This window comes from Schistocerca americana, chromosome X, assembly GCF_021461395.2.
Source record: "Schistocerca americana isolate TAMUIC-IGC-003095 chromosome X, iqSchAmer2.1, whole genome shotgun sequence".
Classification (NCBI taxonomy): Eukaryota; Metazoa; Arthropoda; class Insecta; order Orthoptera; family Acrididae; genus Schistocerca; species Schistocerca americana.
The window spans coordinates 878953341-878966040 of NC_060130.1; the positions used below are offsets into that span (position 1 = coordinate 878953341).

Below are 12700 nucleotides of genomic sequence, written 5' to 3' on the forward strand. Positions count from 1 at the left end.
AGTCTCTTGTTTACTAAGCACACACTCTGATCACTAAGCCATCAGGACTCAGTTGCTATTGCAACTGCACAGACTACCATAGCACACCTGCCGTCAGACCCAAATTCTCAACTTATCCACACATTACTAATGTAGTGACAGGAGGCGTACTACAGTAGTCTATGCAGTTGCAATGACTACTGTGTGCAGATGGCCTAGTGGTGAGAGCACCTGCCTAGTAAACAGGAGACCCGGGTTTGAATAACCATCCAGCACAAATTATCAACATTCCCCATCGATTTCAATCAATGCCCACTCGCAGCCAATGTCTGTAAGCCCTTTGTGTCTTAATGTTTCTCAGAATAAACAGGATTTTTTGGGATACTGTTTCACATTACAGTCTGGTTGTGAGTTGGCAAAATGGACAAATGTGACTGGAGGAAAACTGGCTGTGGTGACCTGCAACACAGCCTGCGGTCTCAGTTAGGTTGAAATATTAGTGTGTGGTTGAGTTGGCAAGAAAACTGGTTGTAGAGACGAACTGACCTGTAGCTTGGGTTAAGAGTTGGCGAAGTCAAAAGAATGGAACTAAAGGAAAACTGACTGTGATGATGGACTGATCTTTAGCGCAGACTGATGATCATTTCAAAAACTTCGTGGGGTATTTTCAAAATGTCCCGATATCTGAGGGGGTGGTTAGGAATGAACCTACTTACACCGCAAAGTAATTTCATACAATCGACATCATGACAATGTTTTCAAATGCTATTTTCTCATTGGCTCCACCATCTTGCCTAATTACTCAACATCTGATTCATCATGTTTACTTCCCATAACCACCACGCAAACAGTTACCAATTTCAGCATACTTCGGAAAAGCTACACTGCACTGTAAGCAAACTTTAACTATGCCTCTATCAAATGTCGAATGGTTATCCTTCTTCTTCAGCTGTTTGGAGGACAACATTAACTGTACACTAGTCATCAACTGTTGAAGGGACAGTGACACAAACATAATATTCATAATTTTTTTTAGAAACTCTCAACTGTAAATACTCTTTAGTGGGCCATAACATGTGCGAACACTTGCACACCAATTACATAGCAATTACAATGACAAGGAACCAACAATGACATATACAGTGTTATATAATGACTCCTTAGGGCTCACACTAACGTACATTACAAGTGAAACAAGAGGGTTTTCTGTGAGATCTGGTGTAGCTAGTTAGTTACGTGTTCCATAGACCATTTGAATGATTTATTTATTAAAATAACATGGAACGAGTTAGTTTATAGTATATGTATATGGGATTTGTGTTAACATTAATAAACACATTATTATTTTTAGTCCTACTCGTGCAACTACACTTAAATATATATACACTATGTGATCAAAAGTATCTGGACACCCCCAAAAACATATGCTTTTCATATTAGGTGCATTGTGCTGCCACCTGTTGCCAGGTACTCATATCAGCAACTGCAGTAGTCATTAGACATTGTGAGAGAGCAAAATGTGGTGCTCTGTGGAACTCATGGACTTCGAATGTGGTCAGGCGATTAGGTGGAACTTGTGTAATACACCTGTACGCGAGATTTCCATATTCCTAAACATCCCTAGGTCCACTGTTTCTGATGTGATAATGAGGAGGAAACATGAAGGGACACGTACAGCACAAAAGTGTATAGCCTACCACATCTGGTGACTGACAGAGACCGCTGACAGTTGAAGGGGGTTGTAATGTGTGATAGGCAGACATCTATCCACATCATCACACTTGAATTCCATACTGCATCAGGATCCACTGCAAGTACTATAACAGTTAGGCGAGAGTGAGAAAACATGGATTCCATGGTTGAGCGGCTGCTCATAAGCCACACATCGCGCCGGTAAATGCCAAACAATGCCTTGTTTAGTGTAAGGAGTGTAAACATTGGACGATTGAACAGTGGAAAAACATTGTGTGGAGTACCGAATCATGGTACACAATGTGGCGATCCGATGGCAGGGTGTGGGTATGGTGAATAATTAGATTTAAAAATTGCTTTGATACCTGTCAGATATTTTATGTTATTGGGCAAATGATCAAAAATTTTTGTTGCTGCATATTGAACTCCTTTCTGAGCCACTGACAGCTTTAACAACGGGTAATGAAGGTCATTTTTCCCTCTTGTGGAATAAGTATGTACATCACTGTTGTTCTCAAACTGTGATGGATACATCAAATGTTAGTACGACCGTATTTGTTGAACTGAAATGGATGTAATGTGTGCGGGCTTTTCTGCAAAATTTATGGAGAGACGACCACTTAAAAATTTTTTGGAAAATATCATTTACCATCTCTTCCGCTGCTTTTTCTCTAATGAGATCTAAAGTAATAGCACATCTACATTTATATCCCGTCTTTTGAGTTTTCGAGGGTGCAGATGTGAATGTATCCAACAAAATGGAGGGTCTCTGAGTGAAAATTTGGATTAGGGGAAGTTTTTGTCACTCCAAAGGCCACAGGCCTGGGTAGGCCCACAGGTTGGTAATTTTCTCAACATATGACATCTTTTCTTCATGCTTTTTGGTTCTGCAAAGCACTTTACCCATGTGCCACAACTCACTAAAAAGTTTCAAACAATTTTAAAGGAATATAAAATCTGTATGATGTAAACGCCAAATTATTGGGACTATAAAATACACCACAAGTTGAAGTCCTCTAAACTTCCCTGCTGGTGGTAAACACTTGAATTTGGAACTAATTGAGTAATAAAATACTTGCCAGTAACTGTTCCAACTAACTGAAATGTACTGTGTTATATGGATGTGAGTGAGGATTTTATAAATAACACAATGCGCTGCTTCAGTGATGTTTAATAGCAACGTCTACTTTATCACAACACATTACACAAGCATGTTGGCACCTTCTGATGCACATGTGTCAATTACACATTTTGTGTGACTACATATGTCACACATTCAATCATCTTTGATTCCAGTATAAACACAATCATATGGAACTTTAAGTGATGTTTATGTTTTTGTCCAGCAATCTGTGAGACAGGAGTTGGAATGTATATTCAATAACTGGCACACACAAAACAACAAAAAAACATAGCTGTAATGTATGTAGTCACACAAAATAATTTGTTATTAATAGATGTGCAGCTCAAGAAGGTAGCATGATGCTGAAATGTGTAGTGATGATGAAACAAACTCCCACTAAACATGACTGAAGTAGATAACTGTGGTATTTATAAAATTTCAACAACAGTTCAATGAATGATTCCTTGAATGATCAGCTGCCTCTCTGTGATAGTTGAGAAGCAATTCAAACACAGTACTGTACCTCATACACAAAAACAGGAAATACGGAAGCGTCCGATCCCACCCGTCTGCTTTGACCCATGACGTCACAAATATGGCGGAAACAAAAACAAACACACACACTTTCCACAAGAAGCCTAATGACACTAACGGGACAAGCGGGGGAAATGGGGTGTTTTGGGTGGGGGGCAAACTAAATATAAACAAATTTAGACGCCTTGCATAGCTACAACGTGTAAGTGAAGACAGCCATGCATGAATACCCACCCACCTCCCCAGGGGTCGTAACCCCTGCAACACATAGAAGATAAAGATGCTTCAGTAGCTGATTAGTGTTTTTTGTCTTTAAAAAAAAAAAAAAAAATCTCACAGGATAGAACGAACAGATCTGAAAGATAAATATAATAAACTAAAACAGAAATTCGAGGAAACAGATAATTAAAATAAGTAATAAGTGTTTTTAAATTTAAAAAAAATCTCACGAGATAGAACGAACAGATCAGAAAAGTAAATAAAATAAGATAAAACAGAACTGGAGACAGCCACACTCAAACCAAACTCCGCGCCGTCATGACGTCACACACGACAACACCCTTACGTCACGGGTCAAAGCCGACGCGTGGGATCGGACGCTTCTGTCGACCCCAAAAACACAACACCTCTAAGATGTTCATTTCAAGTTCTGTGACTTTTAGTTTTTATTTTATACACACAGTCTCTATAGACAGTGAAATTATCAGTGATAATTTTTTTTTTTTTTAATTTGACCCATTATAAAATTGTCATGAGGGTCTACTGAAAACAAATGATCCAGTTCCTAAAGTTCAAGTATAAGAAGAATATAACCTACAATATGAAATGTTTTCTCAAATTTCATTGTGTCTAAGATAATAGCAACAAATGATAACCTTAACTGATCACAACAAACATTTTGATAGTAAAAACTAAGAAAACAGAACGCCTAAATATAACTCATCTGGCAGCTCAAATTCATGGTACACAGACAACCTTTGAGCACTTAATACACAAGAGAATCAGCGCCACAATTGGATACTATATAGCAGCAAAATTTATACAATTTTTCAACAACTTTATGCGTTTGTGAAGATGGAGCATTCATAGGAAATATTTATTTCAGTACAAAGTTAACATTCTATAGAGAAAGCCATACACAAAACTTCATTTGTAAGATGGTTCCAAACCAACTTTCAGCACCCTATTTTCTCACAGATTTCCATACATGGTTGTTACACAAATAGTAGTTTCCTATCAGCCATAGGAATGTCTTCTGATTTTAATCATACAATGATAAACAAAATGAGTTATAGAAGACTTACTACAGTGATACATGACAATGTAGAATCCAGCGGGTCTAGTGAACAACACGAGCCATTGGTATATTCTTTGAAGTGTGACCCCATACGTTACACAGATGGCACCTTCATTGTTTTTGTTTGTCTATTCTAGTCATAGATGGTGTTTCTGTGTGTTATTTACTTTTTGTGGATGGTGAATCAGACTGTCCTGTTTACTAGCTCTATATAGGTCTAGGGGAGATGGTTAGCGTATTTAAAATCATGATACAGCAAGGCACAGGTATGGTTATGAAGTGAAGTAACAACTATGTCATAACAGACATTTTATATATGACTTCCATGGCTACATTTACCTTCCTGATGAAAATTTCTACAATTTTCCAAGTCCTTTGATTATATGGATCATAAAATATTACCATAGAGACTAAGATTGTATGGCATTGTAGGCCGCCACCCCCCCCCCCCCCAGTATGGATGGAGGCTTTCCTCGACAATAGAAAATGGAGGGTCACATTAACAGATAATACAACAGGAATAAGACTACATTCTGAATAAGGAAACATTAAATAGGGTGTCTTGTAAGGTTCGGTGCTTGGCGCACTGCTGTTTTTGGTCCAGCATATCGGAGGGCTCTTCAAAAACTGTGATGCTGGCTGCTGACACCAATATACTGATAAAAGGCTCAAACACATCCATGTCAAACGCACCCAGGAAAATAATGGAACAGACTTACAACTGATTCACAGTAACCAATATAATCCTTCATACTACAAAGATACATATTACACAATTCCAAGCAATCCAAATGACTTTGTGATACCAGAAATAGAGATCAATGGGAATACATTGGATGAGGTGGGTAATGAGGAATGTTCAATACGAGTTTTTGGCTTTGGCCAGTGATGTAATGTTAATGGCTGCTATCACATCACCTTTTTCTGCATATATTGACAGTTTTGTTGCTAGTTGGCAAAACCAACTAATTTGAAAGTGAATAAACAAACAAATGAAACCTGGTCATTGTGACACACCAATCTCTAGCTTAGTGTAAAAAGTATGTTAGGGCGAGAGGTAACAGTTTGGTTGTGAGCTGGCAAAGCCAATGAATGTGATCCTTGTGGTGACAGACTGATTAGTACCTTAGCCCACCAGGGGAGGGGAGGGGGGGGGGAAAGACAGCATCACCATCATGTTATAGCCACCATACTGTTTACGGCATTTTTCATGTGATCCCTATGTCACTGGTCAAAGTCAGTGACATATATCATACATTCCTCTATATCTGATGGGACTCCGTGTCTGAAGTTCCTAGACATCCAAATGGATAACAAATTGAATTAGAAGCAGCAAGCTGTTCAATTAAGAAAAAAAACTCAGTTTTTGGCTGCTTTACGTTAGTATTCACTCTCACTGTGTTGACATGCAGATAGGATTCCTGGCATGCTCTTACTCAGTACTGTCCTGTGTCATAATCTTCTGGAACAATGCAGCAAGAAAACTGTATCAAGTTTATAACCAAACATCTTGCAGATGCCTCTTTAGGGACCTTGGGACTCTTAAATGTCTGTGCCATCACATATGTCACAGATGGTATTTGTGATTAACAGCACAAGAGAATTTAGAATGAACTGGGCAATTCACAATCACAATACTATTAGTTAAATTATTTCCATATAAATTATGAATCTCCGCCTTAGCATTTAGAAGAGTGTTTTATATTTTAGTGTGAAAACTGTAACAGGTTGCAGGCAGATACCAGGAATAAACTGAAAATCAAAAGATATTCAAAAAGAATATCTGATCAACCACTACAACTTAATGGAATATTTGTACGCAAGACTTCTGCTTAACCTTAATGCTTATACTAAACATATATTGACTTCAGAATGAGATTTTCACTCTGCAGCGGAGTGTGCGCTGATATGAAACTTCTTGGCAGATTAAAACTGTGTGCTGGACCGAGACTCAAACTCGGAACCACTGCCTTTCGTGGGCAAGTGCTCTACCATCTGAGCTACCCAAGCACAACTCATGCCCCGTCCTCACAGCTTTACTTCTGCCAGTACCTCGTCTCCTAACTTCCAAACTTTACAGAAGTTCTCCTGCAACTATTGACTTCATCAGTATACAGACAGCTGATAGTGCTCTGTGCACAACAAAATAAACACTTTGCTTTATGTATTAGATATAAACATCAGCTGAGTAGTAGAAGAGGAGCAGTCTGGCTATTTTCTTAATAATACATATAAATAAAAAGTAACTTAGAAGCAGTTCCATTATTATCAGTAGTATGAGTAGATCAACACTATAGTCGATTCAGTGTAAGAATATCCCTGGCAGTTGCACTGGGCTGGTCATGGCAGCTTTGTAAGTCTACTTCAACAAATCACATAAAGCAATTTTGTAAACATGTCTACGGCAATGCCTCAGTGTTGTCACAGCTATACAACTATTGTTTTTACCTGCAGGAATTACCACTACACAACTGAAAGCTGGCACCAGCACTGCTAGCTGTCAGGGATCTCCTTACGCTGAATCGACTAGTCTTAGTTTGTTCTTAGTATACTTTACAGATGCCACCTGTAGCGGCTCCTTCTGCTCATTTACGTGTAACGGCACATTCCACATACCTCAAGAGCCTCCTTCCAGATACAATTTATGTAATACTAAATTGATGAATGAATGTACACTGGTTGAGAATGATGGGAGCTACACGGTGTTCGTGATTTACTTCACTAAGCTTACAATGAAAGGAGGATGGGAAGAAGAGATCTAATGGCACAATCACCTCATCTTATCCCACTTGATTCTTTTTCTAACAGGTTCAAATAACAAGACTCTTGTACCAACAACATTGTACATAGCAAACAGCTCCTCATGAAAGGCAACATTACCTCTGATCCTTTCTAAACACAGCAAAGAAGCTGCCAAACAACTATGATAAATGCTATGTTGATGTTCTAAAAATTCCAGCAGCACTGGGGGGCTACATGAAATAGTGTGCGTTTCCAACTTTTAATGTCAATTTCTGAGAAGACATCATTTCCCTAATTTTACCACTTTTAAGAATTCTGATTATCTTGCTAAATTCGTCCCACAGCTTTGGAAAAAGTCTACATTAACACACTCACAATAGTTTCTTCTTCCCCATCACAGATGATATTGTAAAGTACTAAATTTCAATGTTAAATTATTTATTTTGAACCTTTCTACACTACTGTCTCCATTTGTCAACAAATACTTCAAAAAGTAAGTTCAGATAATTCATCTCCCCCCCCCCCCCCCCATATGATGTTGCACTGCTCCTTGATCAGTAAACCGCATGTTCCCAACAGTACTCAGAAAACATACAACTCTGCTTGAATATTAACACAGAGTACCTATAGAGGAAATATATTTAAGAAATCACATCTACCATTTCTTTCCTGGCAAAAAGAAGGAAAGAAAACAGATGAAAATTTTATTACATTACAATAGTTGTACTACAAGGACCCCACAAAGTATGGTCTCTCAGATGTGAAAAAGAGGTCAAAAACATACATTTAATAGTAGTACAGCGCAACAACATTGCGAAGGACTACTGTATTACACTGATAATGCTAACTATGAAATAACCTAAAACATTTGAGTTTCTATGAGCTGCACAAAAAAAAAAATTTTTTTAATTCATTCTTAAAATCCATCACATTATACGCATGACAATATGCTGTCAGGTTGATACACATATCTGTACCAGTATATCTGCCTGCTTTCTGTACTAATGTTATCTCCTAGAAATCTCTGAAGAGGTTGTTTTTCGTCTCAGTCTTTAATCATGCATTTCACTAATTTTTGAGAAAAGAGAACTGTTGGTAGGCCTAATGACAAGGAAAATTAATAATGATGGCTTACATTTCGTGAAATAGTTATCAAAACGTTAGTTTCTTGAAGAGGTCTCTGAAGGATATTCTACGATTAATACCAAATATAATCAGTATAATACGTTTCTGTATTTTGAACATACTGTCTCTGTAAGTTGACTTTCCCCAATAAACTAGTCCACAACACACTGGGGAATGGAAATATGCAAATTAAACTAGTCTCTTCATGATTAAATCGTCTATAGCAGTAACCACAAGGTACATCAAATCACAGCATATTATGTTAACAAGCACTATGAACAAAACAAGTGTGACAGTGCACAGATATCACAATGCCGTTATAATTATAGGTAATGCTTATGAGACAAATACAGCAATAACGTCTCACCCATGGAAATTTTGCTTCAAAAGCGCAGACGTTTAAAGCGTACTCAATACCAACTTTCGCAACATGTTTTGGTTCTGGTACACAAATATCGTAACTAACATGTCTGTAAAACCATCAAATATAAGGGCAAACAACGCAACAAATCTTTTGCATTATTTAGACTAGTAAGATACATTTTCACTCGAGCGAAAAGTGTGTGTCACAACGAATTTCAAAATCACGGACCAGATCTTTCAAGAACAAATGTAACTTGAAAATAAATTACTCTGTTAATTGTTACGATACTTACGCACTTTTAACTCCATGCTTGTAAACAGTGTTACACGCACAAACACAAAGACGACAGTAAACAATAAACAAAAAGAAGTCAAATCATTACGCTCCACAACCCTATCCTCTCCTCTCACAGGCAACAACTACACTGTACAATATCGCAGTAGATGACAAGGAATCCAAAGTTCTCCATCGTAAACGCTACCTACCTATTCTTTGCCGTGTACAGCCGGATACCCGACTGCAACTAAAGTGACGCCACTGAACTGGCGCGATTAAGACTGCAGAGTCTCCGGGGAACAGCGTTTCCACATTCTGTAGTCAAGAATCTAATGACATTATGGCATCAACAGACAGTAGCAACCTTACTCATATGTCATACTGAGCCGTGACTACCCCCGGATTAACAGTGCTGTGAGACGTGTGAATTAGTAGTATTATAGGAGGCTGCTGGTTGAAATGAAACCTCATATGAGTTACTACAACTGCGGGGTAGGGATATACTAGAAACGGCCTACACTTGAATAAGACGGAAAAGAAAGTTTGGCTGAGCTTCATACAGACCATGTACAGAGAAGCCACTGCCACACAAAACAATATCCCGGTGGTTACTTGTATCAGACGAGTGTATTTCTTTGTTTAAAGTCAGGATTCAAGCAAACAGTTGTGAAAGAAGTGAAAATAACCGAATAATGGCGAAAAATGCTTAAAACGCACAGAAAACTAAGGTTAACCTATTTCATCAGATTGTAGCGACCTGAGGAGCGACCAATCGGTCGCGAACTAACAAATGATTAATTGTGTGTGGTATACTTTTTGACTGTGTTCATTACATTGGCAAGTACGCGCTTTTGTTGTGTAACGAGCTATGATAAAGTGTGAAATAAAGTCGATTAAAAGTGTATATCCTCAACTGTGTGTGTTTATTCATTCAGAATTTTGTTTGCATTACTGTAGCAATCAAAGAATCGTACAGTGACAACGCCAGACAAGAACACAAAGTATGAGTAATACAAGGTAGGACATCGTGTTGAAGCATTGTCTAATAACTACTTTTCTGTTGTTTAGATTTGTGGATTTGCGTATAAATGTTTAATAATAAACACAAAATACAAGTAGTAAGCGTACAACACTTTGTTTTGCACATATTACATGGCAGAACACGACTACGCGAGAGTACTTCAAAACAAAACATCCGAATAAAACTCTAGTCAAAGAAGCTTATTTTTACCTCTATGAGAAGGACGAAGGAGTGTGTCGTCGTCGGTGTAAGTGACAGTCTGTCTGGACTGAGGAATCGATACTAGATCGTCGGACCTATTGAATGTAGGTTCGACCATTGGTGTGGACACCTCGCAATTGTGGAGATCTAGGAGGACATATGAGATGACATGCTCTGGTGATGGGTGTGAATTGTGGTCGTGCTGGAGTGTGTCGCTGAAAGAGCGGGATGACGACAGTAAGGCATGTCTCTGTGTCAATGAACACAGAGATATTGTCTTCATCTATGTTAGGCAGAGTCTGGAAGAAGCGGAGTAGCGTCATGAGGACAGTGGAAGGACCCTCCAGAAAGTGTGGCTGAGCGAGGAGCACAAACAGCAGGTTATCTCACAGTTGAAGAGAGATATCGTCGATGCGATATGCCGAATCTCGTGATGCCCGAGTGGGCAGAAGAGGGCGACAGTTCCTGAGGCAGGTTAGCAGGCACACACAACAAGCCAGCAGTTGAGAGGGTTTCCTCGTCAAAATGGGTGAAATGCACTGCAGATGAATCACTTTCACCGAGAGGGGAAGCACGTGGTGTCCATTGATTGCTATTATAGGATAGGGGGTTCACACTGAATGAAGGCTCAGTGGAAGCCAAACGGGAGGAAATGGAATCATTCAGGATCCATGCTGGTTTCACGTGGTTGAGAGACACCATATGGTGTTTGCGTTGGAAACAAATGTCGATAGTGTTCACAGCATGGACAACGACCTTGCAGGGACCTGAATATGGAGGCAGACGGGCAGGTCAAAGAGTGCATTTGATAATTTTGTGAGTGGTTTTTGCACTAAGTGGAAAATAACGAGGATCCTATAACTAACATGATCTGGACTGACGAATCTAGCTTCATTTGTGAGGGTATTTTCAGCCTCCACAACAATCATTATTGCTCAGAAAACAACCTCCATGTTACCTGTGAATGTGGCTTTAAGGCACGCTTTGGCATAAACCTGTTGGCTGGACTCGTGGAAGGAAGCTGAATGTGTCCCTGTATCGTACGTTTCTTTGTAATACTTTCCCTGACTCATTAGAAAACATTGTACTTGGTGTTTGGCGACAGCTATGGTTTCAGCGTGATGATGCACCACTGCAATTTGGAAAGAATGCGCGTAACTATTTAAATGAAGCGTTTCCAGGGAATTCATTGATTGTGGAGGTGCAATGTTCTGGCCTCCATGTTCCCCAGACCTTTATCCACTTGATTTCTATTTTTGGGGACACTTACAGGAAGAAGTTTTTGGTACACCATCCATGGACGTACATGACTCGCATCCAAGCCGTTTCCAGCAATGGTGGTTGCATGTGTTTTGTGTAGGATCCCGCAAAGTATGATCCAGCGAGTGGCGAAGTGTTTGCAAATGCAAGGTGGTCTCTTTGAACTTCTTCTCTAAAGTGAACATCACTCATACATGTACACACTGGCTCTGAGAAGCTAAGCCTAGCTGTCAACCACACAGAATGGAATTATTGTGCAATCTAGTACAGTCTGCCTATTTCTTCATATCTCACTGGATGCAGATGATGTATTTGTATCCACTATTATTTTATATTGGCTTCATTTGTGTCATGGATGAAACGAAGTGTTTGTAAGAAGTTCACATTATGCCTTAATGTTTAAATAAAGGTAGCAGTAACAGAAGGAAATATGCAAGATACCACATTGTGGAGGTGTAAATTGGATACTGTTTAATGCTTTAAAGGGGAAAAAAATGTTTGGCTGGAATGCGACGTCAGACATTGATGAATCTGCATATCTATTCCGTCATGGCACTGATTCATACCACTGAGTTAAAGGGACTCCTCTGGCACAGCACAGAGTTCATACTACCTGCTCTTGGCCATGTTGCACGCAGTTAGAGTATTGCCGGGGCCTCATTTTTGAATGGTACATCTATTAAACCTACTGGGTTTTGCTAAACACATTTTCTCTTGAATGAGGATGAGGAATCATATGCTGATCACCAAGTGCAGCATTTCTTCTTCACCCCATGCATTGTTTGCGGAGAAAATCATCCAAAAATACTATTAAAATGTAAATATTGAGTATAGAAAGTACAAACCAATCAGAAAAAAGATGGGAAACACAGTATTAGCTGTTCTCCTCTCAAGTAATTTTAGTGTAAATAAACGTACCTGACAGTAGGAGACATCAGAAAGAAATGTAAGAAAAAGCTTTTCAATTTATTGTTAATAACATAATATGTATAAGCCATCGAAAATATTCATTGGATATCACATTTGTAAATAAAAATATAAAAGTTTAAAAAAATTGTTATTAAACTACAAAAAATTATTGTAAAA

General features: G+C 38.8%; 1 protein-coding gene across 1 annotated transcript in view; it reads right to left on the reverse strand.

Annotated features, from left to right (window-relative positions):
* LOC124554996 (protein crumbs) overlaps positions 1-9254 on the reverse strand; it is a 355585-nt gene extending 346331 nt beyond the window's left edge. The window contains exon 1 of the mRNA XM_047128736.1: positions 9149-9254. Within this exon, the coding sequence (XP_046984692.1) occupies positions 9149-9164 (16 nt within the window). The 5' untranslated portion in view covers positions 9165-9254. The remainder of the gene's footprint in view (positions 1-9148) is intronic.
* Between the last annotated feature and the right edge of the window lie 3446 nt (positions 9255-12700).